This window comes from Heptranchias perlo, chromosome 13 (genome assembly GCF_035084215.1).
Source record: "Heptranchias perlo isolate sHepPer1 chromosome 13, sHepPer1.hap1, whole genome shotgun sequence".
NCBI classification, from domain to species: domain Eukaryota; kingdom Metazoa; phylum Chordata; class Chondrichthyes; order Hexanchiformes; family Hexanchidae; genus Heptranchias; species Heptranchias perlo.
This window is the reverse complement of record NC_090337.1, coordinates 69,899,636-69,919,302: the sequence shown is the minus strand read 5'-3', so window position 1 is coordinate 69,919,302 and position 19,667 is coordinate 69,899,636. Positions and strand designations below refer to the sequence as shown.

General features: G+C 51.6%; 1 protein-coding gene across 1 annotated transcript in view; it reads left to right on the top strand.

Annotated features, from left to right (window-relative positions):
* Positions 1-19,667, top strand: part of LOC137331693 (ephrin type-B receptor 1) — a 514,964-nt gene that overhangs the window by 201,368 nt on the left and 293,929 nt on the right. The window contains exon 3 of the mRNA XM_067995660.1: positions 13,949-14,630. Coding sequence (XP_067851761.1) covers positions 13,949-14,630 — 682 coding nt within the window. The remainder of the gene's footprint in view (positions 1-13,948; positions 14,631-19,667) is intronic.

Genomic DNA, 19,667 nt, shown 5'->3' with positions numbered 1-19,667 from the left:
GTATCCAGTGCACTCAGTCATTTCTTGTTGTCACGTGTATCGCTAACAAGCCCATTCTGGGCAATAAGTCAATGTTGGCCAGTGGGACCAATGAACTATTGAGGCAACCAACGTCCACTCTTGGCAGCCATCGGTCATTTAAGTGGCAATAAGAATTTGCTACAAATCTTCCCTCTGTACCTCTGATCCCCAGTCCCCCCTCTATTCTGATCCCCAGTCCCCCCTCTATTCTGTTCCCCAGTCCCCCCTCTATTCTGTTCCCCAGTCCCCCCTCTATTCTGATCCTCAGCACCCCCTCTATTCTGATCCTCAGTCCCCCCTCTATTCTGATCCCCAGTCCCCCCTCTATTCTGATCCCCAGCCCCCCCTCTATTCTGATCCCCAGTCCCCCCTCTATTCTGATCCTCAGTCCCCCCTCTATTCTGTTCCCCAGTCCCCCCTCTATTCTGATCTTCAGTCCCCCCTCTATTCTGATCCCCAGTCCCCCCTCTATTCTGTTCCCCAGTCCCCCCTCTATTCTGATCCTCAGTCCCCCCTCTATTCTGATCCTCAGTCCCCCCTCTATTCTGTTCCCCAGTCCCCCCTCTATTCTGATCTTCAGTCCCCCCTCTATTCTGATCCCCAGTCCCCCCTCTATTCTGATCCTCAGTCCCCCCCTCTATTCTGTTCCCCAGTCCTCCCTCTATTCTGTTCCTGAGTCCACCCTCTATTCTGTTCCTCAGTCCCCCCTCTATTCTGTTCTCAGTCCCCCCTCTATTCTGTTCCCCAGTCCTCCCTCTATTCTGTTCCTGAGTCCACCCTCTATTCTGTTCCCCAGTCCCCCCTCTATTCTGTTCTCAGTCCCCCCTCTATTCTGTTCCTCAGTCCCCCCTCTATTCTGTTCCCCAGTCCACCCTCTATTCTGTTCCCCAGTCCCCCCTCTTTTCTGTTCCCCAGTCCCCCCTCTTTTCTGTTCCTCAGTCCCCCCTCTTTTCTGTTCCTCCGTCCCCCCTCTATTCTGTTCCTCCGTCCCCCCTCTATTCTGTTCCCCAGTCCACCCTCTATTCTGTTCCCCAGTCCCCCCCTCTGTTCTGTTCCCCAGTCCCCCCTCTATTCTGTTCCCCAGTCCCCCCACTATTCTGTTCCCCAGTCCCCCCTATATTCTGTTCCCCAGTCCCCCCTCTATTCTGTTCCCCAGTCCCCCCTCTATTCTGTTCCCCAGTCCCCCCTCTATTCTGTTCCCCAGTCCCCCCTCTATTCTGTTCCACAGTCCCCCCTCTATTCTGTTACCCAGTCCCCCCTCTATTCTGTTCCCCAGTCCCCCCTCTATTCTGTTCCCCAGTCCCCCCTCTATTCTGTTCCCCAGTCCTCCCTCTATTCTGATCCTCAGTCCCCCCCTCTATTCTGTTCCCCAGTCCCCCCTCTATTCTGTTCCTGAGTCCACCCTCTATTCTGTTCCTCAGTCCCCCCTCGATTCTGTTCTCAGTCCCCCCTCTATTCTGTTCCTCAGTCCCCCCCTCTATTCTGTTCCCCAGTCAACCCTCTATTCTGTTCCCCAGTCCCCCCTCTTTTCTGTTCCCCAGTCCCCCCTCTTTTCTGTTCCTCCGTCCCCCCTCTATTCTGTTCCTCCGTCCCCACTCTATTCTGTTCCCCAGTCCACCCTCTATTCTGTTCCCCAGTCCCCCCCTCTGTTCTGTTCCCCAGTCCCCCCTCTATTCTGATCCCCAGTCCCCCCTATATTCTGTTCCTCAGTCCCCCCTCTATTCTGTTCCCCAGTCCCCCCTCTATTCTGTTCCCCAGTCCCCCCTCTATTCTGTTCCCCAGTCCCCCCTCTATTCTGTTACCCAGTCCCCCCTCTATTCTGTTACCCAGTCCCCCCTCTATTCTGTTACCCAGTCCCCCCTCTATTCTGTTCCCCAGTCCCCCCTCTATTCTGTTCCTCAGTCCCCCCTCTATTCTGTTCCTCAGTCCCCCCCCTCTATTCTGTTCCTCAGTCCCCCCTCTGTTCTCTTCCTCAGTCCACCCTCTATTCTGTTCCCCAGTCCCCCCTCTATTCTGTTCCCCAGTCCCCCCTCGATTCTGTTCCTCAGTCCCCCCCTCTATTCTGTTCCCCAGTCCCCCCTCTATTCTGTTCCTCCGTCCCCCCTCTATTTTGTTCCTCAGCCCCCCCTCTATTCTGTTCCTCAATCCCCCCTCTATTCTGTTCCTCAGTCCCCCCTCTATTCTGTTCCTCAGTCCCCCCTCTATTCTGTTCCTCCGTCCCCCCTCTATTCTGTTCCTCAGTCCCCCCTCTATTCTGTTCCTCAGCCCCCCCTCTATTCTGTTCCTCAGTCCCCCCTCTATTCTGTTCCTCAGTCCCCCCTCTATTCTGTTCCCCAGTCCCCCCTCTAATCTGTTCCTCCGTCCCCCCTCTATTCTGTTCCTCAGTCCCCCCTCTATTCTATTCCTCCGTCCCCCCTCTATTCTGTTCCTCCGTCCACCCTCTATTCTGTTCCTCAGTCCCCCCCTCTATTCTGTTCCTCAGTCCCCCCCTCTATTCTGTTCCTCAGTCCCCCGCTCTATTCTGTTCCTCCGTCCCCCCTCTATTCTGTTCCTCAGACCCCCCTCTATTCTGTTCCCCAGTCCCCCCTCTATTCTGTTCCACAGTCCCCCCTCTATTCTGTTCCCCAGTCCCCCCTCTATTCTGTTCCCCAGTCCCCCCTCTATTCTGTTCCACAGTCCCCCCTCTATTCTGTTACCCAGTGCCCCCTCTATTCTGTTCCCCAGTCCCCCCTCTATCCTGATCCTCAGTCCCCCCCTCTATTCTGTTCGCCAGTCCCCCCTCTATTCTGTTCCTGAGTCCACCCTCTATTCTGTTCCCCAGTCCCCCCTCTATTCTGTTCCTCAGTCCCCCCTCTATTCTGTTCTCAGTCCCCCCTCTATTCTGTTCCTCAGTCCCCCCTCTATTCTGTTCCCCAGTCCACCCTCTATTCTGTTCCCCAGTCCCCCCTCTTTTCTGTTCCCCAGTCCCCCCTCTTTTCTGTTCCTCCGTCCCCCCTCTATTCTGTTACTCCGTCCCCCCTCTATTCTGTTCCCCAGTCCACCCTCTGTTCTGTTCCCCAGTCCCCCCTCTGTTCTGTTCCCCAGTCCCCCCTCTATTCTGTTCCCCAGTCCCCCCCACTATTCTGTTCCCCAGTCCCCCCTATATTCTGTTCCCCAGTACCCCCTATATTCTGTTCCTCAGTCCCTCCTCTATTCTGTTCCCCAGTCCCCCCTCTATTCTGTTCCCCAGTCCCCCCTCTATTCTGTTACCCAGTCCCCCCTCTATTCTGTTACCCAGTCCCCCCTCTATTCTGTTCCCCAGTCCCCCCTCTATTCTGTTCCTCAGTCCCCCCTCTATTCTGTTCCCCAGTCCCCCCTTTATTCTGTTCCCCAGTCCCCCCTCTTTTCTGTTCCCCAGTCCCCCCTCTATTCTGTTCCCCAGTCCCCCCTCGATTCTGTTCCTCAGTCCCCACCTCTATTCTGTTCCCCAGTCCCCCCTCTATTCTGTTCCTCCGTCCCCCCTCTATTCTGTTCCTCAGCCCCCCCTCTATTCTGTTCCTCAATCCCCCCTCTATTCTGTTCCTCAGTCCCCCCTCTATTCTGTTCCCCAGTCCCCCCTCTAATCTGTTCCTCCGTCCCCCCTCTATTCTGTTCCTCAGTCCCCCCTCTATTCTGTTCCTCCGTCCCCCCTCTATTCTGTTCCTCCGTCCACCCTCTATTCTGTTCCTCAGTCCCCCCCTCTATTCTGTTCCTCCGTCCCCCCTCTATTCTGTTCCTCAGTCCCCCCTCTATTTTGTTCCCCAGTCCCTTCTCTATTCTGTTCCTCCGTCCCCCCTCTATTCTGTTCCTCCGTCCCCCCTCTATTCTGTTCCCCAGTCCCCCCTCTATTCTGTTCCTCAGTCCCCCCCTCTATTCTGTTCCCCAGTCCCCCCTCTATTTTGTTCCCCAGTCCCACCTCTATTTTGTTCCCCAGTCCCCCCTCTATTTTGTTCCCAAGTCCCCCCTCTATTTTGTTCCCCAGTCCCCCCTCTAATCTGTTCCTCCGTCCCCCCTCTATTCTGATCCCCAGTCCCCCCTCTTTTCTGTTGCCCAGTACCCCCTCTATTCTGTTCCTCCGTCCCCCCTCTATTCTGTTCCCCAGTCCCCCCTCTATTCTGTTCCCCAGTCCCACTCTTTTCTGTTCCCAAGTCCCCCCCTCTTTTCTGTTCCCCAGTCCCCCCTCTATTCTGTTCCCCAGTCCCCCCTCTTTTCTGTTCCTCAGTCCCCCCTCTTTTCTGTTCCCCAGTCCCCCCTCAATTCTGTTCCCCAGTCCCCCCTCTATTCTGTTCCCCAGTCCCCCCTGTATTCTGTTCCCCAGTCCCCCCTCTATTCTGTTCCTCAGTCCCCCCTCTATTCTGTTCCCCAGTCAACCCTCTATTCTGTTCCCCAGTCCCCCCTCTATTCTGTTCCCCAGTCCCCCCTCTATTCTGTTCCCCAGTCCCCCCTCTTTTCTGTTCCCCAGTCCCCCCTCAATTCTTTTCCCCAGTCCCCCCTCTATTCTGTTCCCCAGTCCCCCCTCTGTTCTGTTCCCCAGTCCCCCCTCTATTCTGTTCCTCAGTCCCCCCTCTATTCTGTTCCCCAGTCCACCCTCTATTCTGTTCCCCAGTCCACCCTCTCTTCTGTTCCCCAGTCCCCCCTCTATTCTGTTCCTCAGTCCCCCCTCTATTCTGTTCCTCAGTCGCCCCTCTATTCTGTTCCCCAGTCCCCCCTCTTTTCTGTTCCCCAGTCCCCCCTCTATTCTGTTCCTCAGTCCCCCCTCTATTCTGTTCCCCAGTCCACCCTCTATTCTGTTCCCCAGTCCCCCCCTCTATTCTGTTCCTCAGTCCCCCCTCTATTCTGTTCCCCAGTCCCCCCCTGTTCTGTTCCCCAGTCCCCCCTCTATTCTGTTCCTCAGTCCCCCCTCTATTCTGTTCCCCAGTCCCCCCCTCTATTCTGTTCCCCAGTCCCCCCTCTATTCTGTTCCTCAGTCCCCCCTCTATTCTGTTCCTGAGTCCCCCCTCTATTCTGTTCCCCAGTCCCCCCTCTGTTCTGTTCCCCAGTCCCCCCTCTATTCTGTTCCCCAGTCCCCCCCTCTATTCTGTTCCTCAGTCCCCCCCTCTATTCTGTTCCCCAGTCCCCCCTCTATTCTGTTCCCCAGTCCCCACTCTATTCTGTTCCCCAGTCCCCCCTCTATTCTGTTCCTCAGTCACCCCTCTATTCTGTTCCCCAGTCTACCCTCTATTCTGTTCCCCAGTCCCCCCTCTATTCTGTTCCTCAGTCCCCCCTCTATTCTGTTCCCCAGTCCACCCTCTATTCTGTTCCCCAGTCCCCCCTCTATTCTGTTCCCCAGTCCCCCCTCTATTCTGTTCCTCAGTCCCCCCCTCTATTCTGTTCCACAGTCCCCCCTCTATTCTGTTCCTCAGTCCCCCATCTATTCTGTACCCCAGTCCCCCCTCTATTCTGTTCCCCAGTCCCCCCTCTATTCTGTTCCCCAGTCCCCCCTCTATTCTGTTCCTCAGTCCCCCCTCTATTCTGTTCCCCAGTCCACCCTCTATTCTGTTCCCCAGTCCCCCCTCTATTCTGTTCCCCAGTTCCCCCTCTATTCTGTTCCCCAGTCCACCCTCTATTCTGTTCCCCAGTCCCCCCTCTATTCTGTTCCTCAGTCCCCCCTCTTTTCTGTTCCCCAGTCCCCCCTCTATTCTGTTCCCCAGTCCCCCCTCTATTCTGTTCCCCAGTCCCCCCTCTATTCTGTTCCCCAGTCCCCCCTCTATTCTGTTCCTCAGTCCCCCCTCTATTCTGTTCCCCAGTCCCCCCTATATTCTGTTCCCCAGTCCCCCCTCTATTCTGTTCCCCAGTCCCCCCTCTATTCTGTTCCCCAGTCCACCCTCTATTCTGTTCCCCAGTCCCCCCTCTATTCTGTTCCTCAGTCCCCCCTCTATTCTGTTCCTCAGTCCCCCCTCTATTCTGTTCCCCAGTCCCCCCTCCATTCTGTTCCCCAGTCCCCCCTCTCTTCTGTTCCCCAGTCCCCCCTCTATTCTGTTCCTCAGTCCCCCCTCTATTCTGTTCCCCAGTCCCCCCTCTTTTCTGTTCCCCAGTCCCCCCTCTATTCTGTTCCCCAGTCCCCCCTCTATTCTGTTCCTCAGTCCCCCCTCTATTCTGTTCCCCAGTCCCCCCTCTTTTCTGTTCCCCAGTCCCCCCTCTATTCTGTTCCCCAGTCCCCCCCTCTATTCTGTTCCTCAGTCCCCCCTCTATTCTGTTCCCCAGTCCCCCCCCTATTCTGTTCCCCAGTCCCCCCTCTTTTCTGTTCCCCTGTCCCCCCTCTATTCTGTTCCCCAGTCCCCCCCTCTATTCTGTTCCTCAGTCCCCCCTCTATTCTGTTCCCCAGTCCCCCCCCTATTCTGTTCCCCAGTCCCCCCTCTTTTCTGTTCCCCTGTCCCCCCTCTATTCTGCTCCTCAGTCCCCCCTCTATTCTGTTCCTCAGTCCCCCCTCTATTCTGTTCCCCAGTCCCCCCTCTGTTCTGTTCCCCAGTCCCCCCTCTATTCTGTTCCCCAGTCCCCCCTCTATTCTGTTCCCCAATCCCCCCCTCTATTCTGTTCCTCAGTCCCCCCCTCTATTCTGTTCCCCAGTCTACCCTCTATTCTGTTCCCCAGTCCCCCCTCTATTCTGTTCCCCAGTCCCCCCTCTATTCTGTTCCTCAGTCCCCCCCCCTATTCTGTTCCTCAGTCCCCCCTCTATTCTTTTCCCCAGTCCCCCCCCCCTATTCTGTTCCTCAGTCCACCCTCTATTCTGTTCCCCAGTCCCCCCTCTATTCTGTTCCCCAGTCCCCCCTCTATCCTGTTCCTCAGTCCCCCCACTATTCTGTTCCCCAGTCCCCCCTCGATTCTGTTCCCCAGTCCACCCTCTATTCTGTTCCCCAGTCCCCCCTCTATTCTGTTCCCCAGTCCCCCCTCTATTCTGTTCCTCAGTCCCCCCCTCTATTCTGTTCCTCAGTCCCCCCTCTATTCTGTTCCCCAGTCCCCCCCCTATTCTGTTCCTCAGTCCACCCTCTATTCTGTTCCCCAGTCCCCCCCTCTATTCTGTTCCCCAGTCCCCCCTCTATTCTGTTCCCCAGTCCCCCCTCTTTTCTGTTCCCCAGTCCCCCCTCTATTCTGTTCCTCAGTCCCCCCTCTATTCTGTTCCCCAGTCCCCCCCCTATTCTGTTCCCCAGTCCCCCCTCTTTTCTGTTCCCCTGTCCCCCCTCTATTCTGTTCCTCAGTCCCCCCTCTATTCTGTTACCCAGTCCACCCTCTATTCTGTTCCCCAGTCCCCCCTATATTCAGTTCCCCTGTCCTCCCTCTATTCTGCTCCTCAGTCCCCCCTCTATTCTGTTCCTCAGTCCCCCCTCTATTCTGTTCCCCAGTCCCCCCTCTGTTCTGTTCCCCAGACCCCCCTCTATTCTGTTCCCCAGTCCCCCCCTCTATTCTGTTCCTCAGTCCCCCCCTCTATTCTGTTCCGCAGTCCACCCTCTATTCTGTTCCCCAGTCCCCCCTCTATTCTGTTCCCCAGTCCCCCCTCTATTCTGTTCCCCAGTCCCCCCCTCTATTCTGTTCCCCAGTCTACCCTCTATTCTGTTCCCCAGTCCCCCCTCTATTCTGTTCCCCAGTCCCCCCCTCTATTCTGTTCCCCAGTCTACCCTCTATTCTGTTCCCCAGTCCCCCCTCTATTCTGTTCCTCAGTCCCCCCCTCTATTCTGTTCCTCAGTCCCCCCTCTATTCTGTTCCCCAGTCCCCCCCCCCTATTCTTTTCCTCAGTCCACCCTCTATTCTGTTCCCCAGTCCCCCCTCTATTCTGTTCCCCAGTCCCCCCCCTATTCTGTTCCTCAGTCCACCCTCTATTCTGTTCCCCAGTCCCCCCCTCTATTCTGTTCCCCAGTCCCCCCTCTATTCTGTTCCCCAGTCCCCCCTCTTTTCTGTTCCCCAGTCCCCCCTCTATTCTGTTCCCCACTCCCCCCTCTTTTTGTTCCTCAGTCCCCCCTCTATTCTGTTCCCCAGTCCCCCCTCTATTCTGTTCCCCAGTCCCCCCTCTTTTCTGTTCCCCAGTCCCCCCTCTATTCTGTTCCCCAGTCCCCCCTCTATTCTGTTTCTCAGTCCCCCCTCTATTCTGTTCCCCAGTCCCCCCTCTATTCTGTTCCCCAGTCCCCCCTGTTTTCTGTTCCCCAGTCCCCCCTCTATTCTGTTCCTCAGTCCCCCCTCTATTCTGTTCCCCAGTCCCCCCTCTTTTCTGTTCCTCAGTCCCCCCTCTATTCTGTTCCTCAGTCCCCCCTCTATTCTCTTCCTCAGTCCCCCCTCTATTCTGTTCCTCAGTCCCCCCTCTATTCTGTTCCTCAGTCCCCCCTCTATTCTGTTCAGCAGTCCCCCCTCTATTCTGTTCCCCAGTCCCCCCTCTATTCTGTTCCCCAGTCCCCCCTCTTTTCTGTTCCCCAGTCCCCCCTCTATTCTGTTCCCCAGTCCCCCCTCTTTTTGTTCCTCAGTCCCCCCTCTATTCTGTTCCCCAGTCCCCCCTCTATTCTGTTCCCCAGTCCCCCCTCTTTTTGTTCCCCAGTCCCCCCCTCTATTCTGTTTCTCAGTCCCCCCTCTATTCTGTTCCCCAGTCCCCCCTCTATTCTGTTCCCCAGTCCCCCCTGTTTTCTGTTCCCCAGTCCCCCCTCTATTCTGTTCCTCAGTCTCCCCTCTATTCTGTTCCCCAGTCCCCCCTCTTTTCTGTTCCTCAGTCCCCCCTCTATTCTGTTCCTCAGTCCCCCCTCTATTCTCTTCCTCAGTCCCCCCTCTATTCTGATCCCCAGTCCCCCCTCTTTTCTGTTCCCCAGACCCCCCTCTATTCTGTTCCCCAGTCCCCCCCTCTATTCTGTTCCTCCGTCCCCCCTCTATTCTGTTCCCCAGTCCCCCCTCTATTCTGTTCCTCCGTCCCCCCTCTATTCTGTTCCTCAGTCCCCCCTCTTTTCTGTTCCCCAGTCCCCCCCTCTTTTCTGTTCCCCAGTCCCCCCCTCTTTTCTGTTCCCCAGTCCCCCCCTCTTTTCTGTTCCCCAGTCCCACCCTCTATTCTGTTCCCCAGTCCCCCCTCTATTCTGTTCCCCAGTCCCCCCTCTATTCTGTTCCCCAGTCCCCCCTCTATTCTGTTCCCCAGTCCCCCCTCTATTCTGTTCCCCAGTCCACCCACTATTCTGTTCCCCAGTCCCCCCTCTATTCTGTTCCTCAGTCCCCCCTCTATTCTGTTCCTCAGTCCCCCCTCTATTCTGTTCCCCAGTCCCCCCTCTATTCTGTTCCCCAGTCCACCCTCTATTCTGTTCCCCAGTCCCCCCCTCTATTCTGTTCCTCAGTCCCCCCTCTATTCTGTTCCCCAGTCCCCCCCCTATTCTGTTCCCCAGTCCCCCCTCTTTTCTGTTCCCCAGTCCCCCCTCTATTCTGTTCCTCAGTCCCCCCTCTATTCTGTTCCCCAGTCCACCCTCTATTCTTTTCCCCAGTCCCCCCCTCTATTCTGTTCCCCAGTCCCCCCTCTATTCTGTTCCTCAGTCCCCCCTCTATTCTGTTCCCCAGTCCCCCCTCTATTCTGTTCCCCAGTCCCCCCTCTATTCTGTTCCCCAGTCCACCCTCTATTCTGTTCCCCAGTCCCCCCTCTATTCTGTTCCTCAGTCCCCCCTCTATTCTGTTCCCCAGTCCCCCCTCTGTACCGTTCCCCAGTCCCCCCTCTATTCTGTTCCCCAGTCCCCACTCTATTCTGTTCCTCAGTCCCCCCTCTATTCTGTTCCCCAGTCCCCCCTCTATTCTGTTCCCCAGTCCCCCCTCTATTCTGTTCCCCAGTCCCCCCTCTATTCTGTTCCCCAGTCCACCCTCTATTCTGTTCCCCAGTCCCCCCTCTATTCTGTTCCTCAGTCCCCCCTCTATTCTGTTCCTCAGTCCCCCCTCTATTCTGTTCCCCAGTCCCCCCTCTTTTCTGTTCCCCAGTCCCCCCTCTATTCTGTTCCCCAGTCCCCCCTCTATTCTGTTCCCCATTCCCCCCTCTATTCTGTTCCCCAGTCCCCCCTCTATTCTGTTCCTCACTCCCCCCTCTATTCTGTTCCCCAGTCCCCCCTCTATTCTGTTCCCCAGTCCCCCCTCTATTCTGTTCCCCAGTCCCCCCTCTATTCTGTTCCCCAGTCCACCCTCTATTCTGTTCCCCAGTCCCCCCTCTATTCTGTTCCTCAGTCCCCCCTCTATTCTGTTCCTCAGTCCCCCCTCTATTCTGTTCCCCAGTCCCCCCTCTATTCTGTTCCCCATTCCCCCCTCTATTCTGTTCCCCAGTCCCCCCTCTATTCTGTTCCTCACTCCCCCCTCTATTCTGTTCCCCAGTCCCCCCTCTATTCTGTTCCCCAGTCCCCACTCTATTCTGTTCCTCAGTCCCCCCTCTATTCTGTTCCCCAGTCCCCCCTCTATTCTGTTCCCCAGTCCCCCCTCTATTCTGTTCCCCAGTCCCCCCTCTTTTCTGTTCCCCAGTCCCCCCTCTTTTCTGTTCCCCAGTCCCCCCTCTATTCTGTTCCTCAGTCCCCCCTCTATTCTGTTCCCCAGTCCCCCCTCTTTTCTGTTCCCCAGCCCCCCCTCTATTCTGTTCCTCAGTCCCCCCTCTATTCTGTTCCCCAGTCCCCCCTCTATTCTGTTCCCCAGTCCACCCTCTATTCTGTTCCCCAGTCCCCCCTCTATTCTGTTCCTCAGTCCCCCCTCTATTCTGTTCCCCAGTCCCCCCTCTTTTCTGTTCCCCAGTCCCCCCTCTATTCTGTTCCCCAGTCCCCCCTCTATTCTGTTCCCCAGTCCACCCTCTATTCTGTTCCCCAGTCCCCCCCTCTATTCTGTTCCTCAGTCCCCCCTCTATTCTGTTCCCCTGTCCCCCCCCTTTTCTGTTCCCCAGTCCCCCCTCTATTCTGTTCCCCAGTCCCCCCTCTATTCTGTTCCTCCGTCCCCCCTCTATTCTGTTCCTCAGTCCCCCCTCTATTCTGTTCCCCAGTCCCCCCTCTATTCTGTTCCCCAGTCCCCCCTCTATTCTGTACCCCAATCCCCCCTCTATTCTGTACCCCAATCCCCCCTCTATTCTGTTCCTCAGTCCCCCCTCTATTCTGTTCCCCAGTCCCCCCTCTATTCTGTTCCCCAGTCCCCCCTCTATTCTGTTCCCCAGTCCCCCCTCTATTCTGTTCCCCATTCCCCCCTCTATTCTGTTCCCCAGTCCCCCCTCTATTCTGTTCCTCAGTCCCCCCTCTATTCTGTTCCCCAGTCCCCCCTCTATTCTGTTCCCCAGTCCCCCCTCTATTCTGTTCCCCAGTCCCCCCTCTATTCTGTTCCCCAGTCCCCCCTCTGTTCTGTTCCCCAGTCCCCCCTCTATTCTGTTCCCCAGTCCCCCCTCTATTCTGTTCCCCAGTCCCCCCGTCTATTCTGTTCCTCAGTCCCCCCTCTATTCTGTTCCCCAGTCCACCCTCTATTCTGTTCCCCAGTCCCCCCTCTATTCTGTTCCCCAGTCCCACCTCTATTCTGTTCCCCAGTCCCCCCTCTATTCTGTTCCTCAGTCCCCCCTCTATTCTGTTCCCCAGTCCCCCCTCTATTCTGTTCCCCAGTCCCACCTCTATTCTGTTCCCCAGTCCCCCCTCTATTCTGTTCCCCAGTCCCACCTCTATTCTGTTCCCCAGTCCCCCCTCTATTCTGTTCCCCAGTCCCACCTCTATTCTGTTCCCCAGTCCCACCTCTATTCTGTTCCCCAGTCCCCCCTCTATTCTGTTCCTCAGTCCCCCCTCTATTCTGTTTCCCAGTCTACCCTCTATTCTGTTCCCCAGTCCCCCCTCTATTCTGTTCCCCAGTCCCCCCTCTATTCTGTTCCTCAGTCCCCCCCTCTATTCTGTTCCTCAGTCCCCCCTCTATTCTGTTCTCCATTCCCCCCCCCTATTCTGTTCCTCAGTCCACCCTCTATTCTGTTCCCCAGTCCCCCCTCTATTCTGTTCCCCAGTCCCCCCTCTATTCTGTTCCCCAGTCCACCCTCTATTCTGTTCCCCAGTCCCCCTCACTATTCTGTTCCCCAGTCCCCCCCCCTATTCTGTTCCCCAGTCCACCCTCTATTCTGTTCCTCAGTCCCCCCTCTATTCTGTTCCCAGTCCTCCTTCCCCCATACACTTTCGTAAGTTGCTGATATTGGGATTGGGCCCTGCTTCCTTTCATCCTTTGAGGGAAACTAAGAGAGTTCTTTTAGAAGGCAGAATAATCCCATGAGTGAAAAGCCTACTAAATCCACCGCTCCCTTTAATTTCTCCAGCCCCTGTTATTGGTTCCGTATTCTCTCTTTTGGTGGAGAGTGAGACAAAGAGCACTGAACCCAGAATTGCCAATGAACAATGGCCGACTAGGAGTAGAGCAAAAGACTTTGGAATGGAATAGACTCGCATGTGGGCTGGGTGCGACCGAGAATGGGAGGTAGATGTGTGAAGAAGCTCAATTCAGTAAAAAAAAAGACCGATGTTAGCTAACAGCCATCGGCACGCAAGACAGTGTCAGCTTGGCTCAGTTGGTAGCACTCTTGCCTTTGAACCAGAAGGTCATGGGTTTAAGCCCCATTATTGGACTTGAGTGATTCCCCCAACACAATTCCCCAGTATCATTGGCATCCACACCTGAAAAAATATTGACGCGCATCAGCAGAACTGCAACAGGAAGGGATGCCAACCCTCCAGGGTTGCCCTTGAGTCTCTAGGAATTAAAAATTAATCTCCTGGACATTGTTGCGAGCAACTCGGGAGAAAAATCACAGGGCGAATTAAAAAAAAGCTGAGTTTTTTTATACAATTACTTTGAACACATAAATTTATTAGTTGCAAAAATATTGGAGACGGGGGAAAAAGGTCTGTTTGACCGGCTGGGAGGTCATGTGATGAAATCTCCAGGAATCAATCCAACCAGAGTTGGGAACTCCATGCACTAGAGAAATCAGGATGTTAATCACACTGCTTGCATTTGGGGTTGGGGTTGATTTTAACCTGGTGTGGGTGGGGGGAGTGGCTGGCTTATGTTTCAGGCCTGAGTATCTCGGTACTTTAACTCCCAAGTTTCAGTTAAAAGCCGCTGCTGCACTTCCCTCCTGGAACGGGTGTGAAGAAAGCACAGGGCAGATGCCGGCCGGGGAAGATCGAGTGGCCCTTGGCCACCCGCTGGCTCCGTGCTAAGTGTCCGGGAGGGGGTTTCGGGAAAGTCTAGCTGGAGGGAAGGGGGAAATCTGGGACAGAGGAGGCCTCGACTTCCCTTGTGAGGATCGGAGGAACACCCCTGCTCTTCCTGGCCCCACAGAGGAGATTTTTTGACTCACTTGTAGTCTTGGTCCTCCCCATCAGCTGCTGACCTGCTTCAGCTGCCATCTTTCCTCTTGGGCCTCAGTTAAAATGCCATTGGGGTCCTCCTGATGTAACAGGACCCCGATGGCATTTTAACTGAGGCCCAAGAGGAAAGCTCTGCTTTGGGCGAGCCTCACCTTCCCGCAGAACCCCGCAGGTTAAAATCGGAGATGGCAGGAAAGGGTTAAGTTCTAAATGGATAATAAACCTGCTCATTTCCGCTTTTAAAAAGGAACATGATAGTAAGAATAATTCTTTAAAGAAGGATCTGATCACAGCTCTCCCCATTAAAAGGGGTCCTGGTGGGACAAATCTCTGCTTTAAATGGTTCCAGATGTGGAAAATCTCTGTTTTAAAGGGGTCCTGATGTTAGTAATCCCTGTATCAAAGGGTGAGACTCTTTATAAGGGATCCTGATGGTGGGCCTCCTCCAGTGCGTGTCTCAGTTGTCGGTACAGTGTTTTGTACCAGGTGTGTAGATGTGAGGAAGCCTCAGTCCTGACCATAGTGGTACTGACTAACAACCTGTGCTCTTGTCTTTTTTTGTTCCCTTGCAGTGGGAAGAGGTGAGCGGCTATGATGAGAATCTGAACACCATCCGAACCTACCAAGTGTGCAACGTCTTCGAGTCCAACCAGAACAACTGGTTGTGGACCACCTTCATCAACCGCAGGGGCGCCCAGCGCATTTACGTGGAGATGAGGTTCACAGTGCGTGACTGTAGCAGCATACCCAACGTCCCAGGCTCCTGCAAAGAAACGTTCAATTTGTATTACTACGAAACAGACTCTGGGCTGACCATCCAAGGCGCGGCGCTGTGGACCGAGATGCCGTACCTCAAGGTGGACACCATTGCCGCGGATGAAAGCTTCTCCCAGGTGGACTTTGGCGGGAGGTTGATGAAGGTCAACACCGAGATCCGCAGCTTTGGGCCCCTGAGCAAGAATGGGTTTTATCTGGCCTTTCAAGACTATGGGGCTTGCATGTCCCTGCTCTCAGTCCGTGTCTTTTTCAAAAAGTGCCCCAGCGTCATTCAGAACTATGCCACCTTCGCAGAGACCATGACTGGCACGGAGAGCACCTCGCTGGTGATCGCCTTGGGCACCTGTGTGCAGAACGCTGAGGAGGTCGACGTGCCCATCAAACTGTACTGTAATGGTGACGGAGAGTGGATGGTGCCCATTGGGAGCTGTACCTGCAAGGCAGGGTACGAGCCGGAAAAGGCTATGGCGTGCAGAGGTGAGTGCCATGTGTATGGAGGCAGCATTTTCATATCTCTACCCATGGGTGCAGTAGGAAATGTTAACTGTGCTGCAACAGACTTTCCATTGGCAAGCTTTGTCTGCCACCTTTTGGTGTTTTGTCAATTAATTCACGGCATCGTATGATCTGATGGGAAAGGATGGCTTAACTGCTGTTTTGTTTTGCCAACAACTATATCATCGTACTCTGCAAGGAAGCCAATTGAACTGGTTAGTAATGGGTCGGAGCCGCAGTGCTCAATGCCACTCAGTGGGGCGTAATGGGATGGTGCCCAACTAAGTTTGCCAATACCAGATACGTCATTATTGGGTGGAAATAGGATGGTAGACAGGCACGCCCCCCCATGTACTATGTGTATCTGTTACATATATTGTGTATATATGATGTGTATATATTATATACATTGTGTATGATGTGTATACATTACAAACAACGTATATATACGACGGGTGTATATTATATACATTGCATATATACAATGTGTATATATTATACACAATGTGTATATATGATGTATATATATATTGCATGTATTGTGTATATATGGTATGTATACATTGTGAATATATTATGTGTACATATTACATGTATTGTGTATATGTGATGTGTATATATATATTACATACATTGTGAATATATGATGTGTACATATTACATGTATTGTGTATATATGATGTGTATATATATATTACATACATTGTGAATATATGATGTGTACATATTACATGTATTGTGTATATATGATGTGTATATATATTACATACATTGTGAACATATGATGTGTACATATTACATGTATTGTGTATATATGATTTATATATATTACATACATTGTGAATATATGATGTGTATATATTACATACATTGTGAATATATGATGTGTATATATTACATACATTGTGAATATATGATGTGTATATATTACATACATTGTGAATATATGATGTGTATATATTACATACATTGTGCACACGCTGGGGATAATTGTAAATGTTTGCACATGGTATAAACCGGACAGTAGCAGCATGAAAATGGGATCAGGTCACTTACCGCCTTAACTGTGCTGTGACACACAGTTGCAGTGCTCTGCTGTGTTCACTTGTAAGTTGATGCTTGTGCGTATTGCGATGATGAAGGAGAGTGGTTAATTAGTGCGATTTCTACTTGTATTCCCACTGCTATCGAGGTTGTGTGTTCAGATGGAGGAGGGAAGTTACAACATGGAGATAGGCCAATCGAGCTGAGAGCCGATTGCGGTTATAACCACAGGCAAATATTGAATGCAATACTGGACAAATTAGATACAGTAGTGTAGTGGTTCTGGTACTGGGCTGACGACCCAGAGGTCATGAGTTCAAGTCCCACCATGGCAAGTTGTGAAATTGAATTGAATAAATCTGGTAATTTGTTGACTGGCATCAGAAAAACGACCATAAGAAGCCAATTGATTCATCAATGTTATTCATACTGCTCCTACCTGGTCTGGCCTGCAAATGACTCCAGTCCCACAACCAACATGGTTGATTATTGATACTCCCTGAAGTGCTATTGACTCCACCATCTTCTCAGGGCAAGAGGCTTGCCAACGTTTCCCACAAATAATATAAAACAATGGAGTCATTTTGCCCCACTCCGCTGGTATGAGTTCCATGTGAGCACGGGTGTACACTTGACACCACAATTCTACCTTGACCAGAGTTGAATGTATGCCAGGCCCAGAGTTCTGGCATTAAATGGGGAGGGGCAAGGGGAGGTCAAAGGCTACGAGCTGTTAATGGTGTCCCGGAGAGCTGCAGCCTACCAGGTCTGCTGGTAAAGCCCATTCAAGTACGTGTTCCCTGTTATCTGGTTCATCGAGATGGCAGTTAACCTGCCCGTCTAGTGTATCAGAATTAGATTATGTTGATGTCGTCTTGTGGAAGACTGCGAAACTGCGCTAACCATAGTGGGAAATCATTCAACTAACAGCAAGGTACATCCACTGCTAATAACAGTCAAAGGAGAAGAGTAAGTGTCACCACTATACTGTACTAAAATACCACCGCCTGCACTAGTGGTTTAAATTTAGAGACTAAATTAGGCTAAAATCAAGCCTGTACGGAGAATGAGGCGAAGTGATACATCTGTTATTATGCTGTTCATTTCTTCTTCCACTTGTCAAGTTACACACAGTTATGCAAGTATTGCTTTTTTATGCATTCACTTGCCAGACAGAAACTCTTTGTGCCTTTCAGTTGACTTGACAGTTATCACATACAGTAATTATGCCCTCCGGCTGACAGACTTGCTTTAAGAGCACTTTGTGAGCCATTTCGACATGGGTTTTATCAAGCTCAAAGCATGCTCAGCCCAAGTAAAGCCCTTTTTCACATCCCCCACCACCCCTCTCCCAATGCAAATAGGGCCTGTCGCCGACATGCAGAGAGACATTTTAATCCAGCAGTGTGGTTTTAAACACAGGTAATGAATTGGTTCCTACCAGCAGTGCCTTTAGTGTGTTGAGCTTGCAGAATTGAGAGTGCAAAGTTTAATACCTTAAGTACATAACATGCCATCAACCTCAATTAACATGCCCGAGCTTCCTTTAAAAGGACCCCTGAATTACATTTTTTTGTGGGGGGAGGAGGGGCAAAGGTGAAAGTATTAGAATAAGTAGTAAATATTAGAGGGAGGAGGTCATCGGAATAGGAGTAGGCATTTCTGCCTCTCGAGCCTGTTCCGCCATGACTGATCTGTACCTTAACTCCATTTTCCTGCTTTTGCTCCATATCCCTTGATACCCTTAACTAACAAAAATCTATCCATCTCAGTCTTGAAAGCTCCAATTGACCCCTGTCATCCACAGCCTTTTGGGGGAGGGAGCTTCTGATTTCTACTACCCTTTGTGTGAAAAAGTGCTTCCTTAATTCACTCCTAAATGGCCAAGCTCTAATTTTAAGATTATGTCCCATTTTTCTGGATTCCCCCACCAAAGGAAATAGTTTCTCTCTATCCACCCTTTCGAATCCTTTTATCGTTTTAAACACCTCAATTAGATCACCCCTCAACCTTCTAAACTCCAGGGAATGCAAGTCATGTTAATGCAACCTGTCCTCATAACTTAACCCTTTAAGCCCTGGTATCATTCTGGTGAACCTGTACTGTACTCCTTCGAAGGCCAATATCTCCTTCCTGAGGTGTGGTGTCCAAAACTGAGCACCGTATCTCCAGATGGGGTCTGAGCAAGACTCTGTACAACTGAAGATCACTTCCTCACTTTTGAATTCCCCCTTGAGATAAAGGTCAACATTCCATTATCCTTTTTGATTACTTTTTGTACCTGTGCACTAGCTTTTAGTGATTTGTTTACATGGACACCTAAATCCCTTAGCTCCTCCACAGTTCCTAGTCTCTCACCAGTAAGAAAATATTCTGATTTTTCTTTCCTGGATCCAAAGTAGATGATCTCACATTTCTCCACACTGAACTCCATCTGCCATAGCTTTGCCCACTCACTTAGTCTGTCTATATCTCTTTGCAACTTCTTGCTCCAATCCACACAACTCACTGTGCCTCCTAACTTAGTGTCATCTGCAAATTTGGATGTACAACTCTCTATTCCTTTAACCAATCATTGATATTTATGGTGAAAAGCCGAGACTCCAGTACAGATCCCTGGGGAACACCACTTTTCTGATCACAACAATCAGAGAACATTCCCTTTAAACCTACTCTCTATTTCCTACCTCCCAACCAATTACCAACTCTTATCACAAGGTTGTCTCCAATTCTGTGCGCTTTCATCTTTGCTTAAAGCCTCTTGAGCAGAACCTTATCGAATGCCTTCTGGAAATCCGTATAGACGACACCCATAGATACCACACCCCCCTGTCCACCATGCTAGTGACCACCTCAAAAAATGCATAATCTATAATTGTTCATCAAGAAATTGTGGCAACAATGTCAATATTTCAAATTATCGGAGGGTAAATTTCAAACAGGTTTTTCCTTTGCACATTCTCATTCCGATTTTGTCCTCTCCTCCCTTGAAGATGCTCTGAAGAGTTGTGTGGATTGGAGCAAGAAGTTACAAAGAGATATAGACAGACTAAGTGAGTGGGCAAAGCTATGGCAGATGGAGTTCAGTGTGGAGAAATGTGAGATCATCTACTTTGGATCCAGGAAAGAAAAATCAGAATATTTTCTTACTGGTGAGAGACTAGGAACTGTGGAGGAGCTAAGGGATTTAGGTGTCCATGTAAACAAATCACTAAAAGCTAGTGCACAGGTACAAAAAGTAACCAGCAGCCCCCTGTAATCTCTGCCCAAGTGTAAACCAGACATTGAAAGAAAGAACTTGTGTGTAAATAGCATTGGTCAGGCCCTCAGGACGTTCCAAAGCGCATCACGGCCAATGAATTACCTGAGGAAGGGAAATGACTGTTTGTTTCGCAGACAAACGCAGCAGCTAATTTACGCACAGCAAGATCCCAGAAACAGTAAACAAGATGAATAACTAGCTAATCTGTTTTGGCGGTGTTGATTGAATGGTTGCCCAGGACACCTGGAGAACACTGTTCTTCTTGGTAAAGTGCCTTGCTATCTTTTATGTCCACCCGAGCAGGCAGACATCTGCTTAACATCTCATCCGAAAGACAGAGCAGCACTCCTTCAGCACTGCACCAAAGTGTCAGCCTAGATTATAGGCTCAAGTCCTTTTCACCTACCACTGTTGGTTTTATGAGTTTAGACCACTAATTGTTGAGGTTTTCAATGAATTTTCATCCGTAACAAAGGAATTGAACCCCGATCCCATTCCCTTATTCTGGCCCCAAACTTCGTACCACGAGTCAACTCTATTGACAAGTCAGTTGAAAAGACACCGAAAGTCACTACTCCAGAATAACAATGTTTCTTCAACAGGATTTCAGGATTCGGAATGCCACTAGTTTATTTTTTGCCGTCATATCTTTTGCACACCTTGTTGTTACAGTTAAAGTACCGATGTGACTATTCTAGCACTGTTCAAGCACC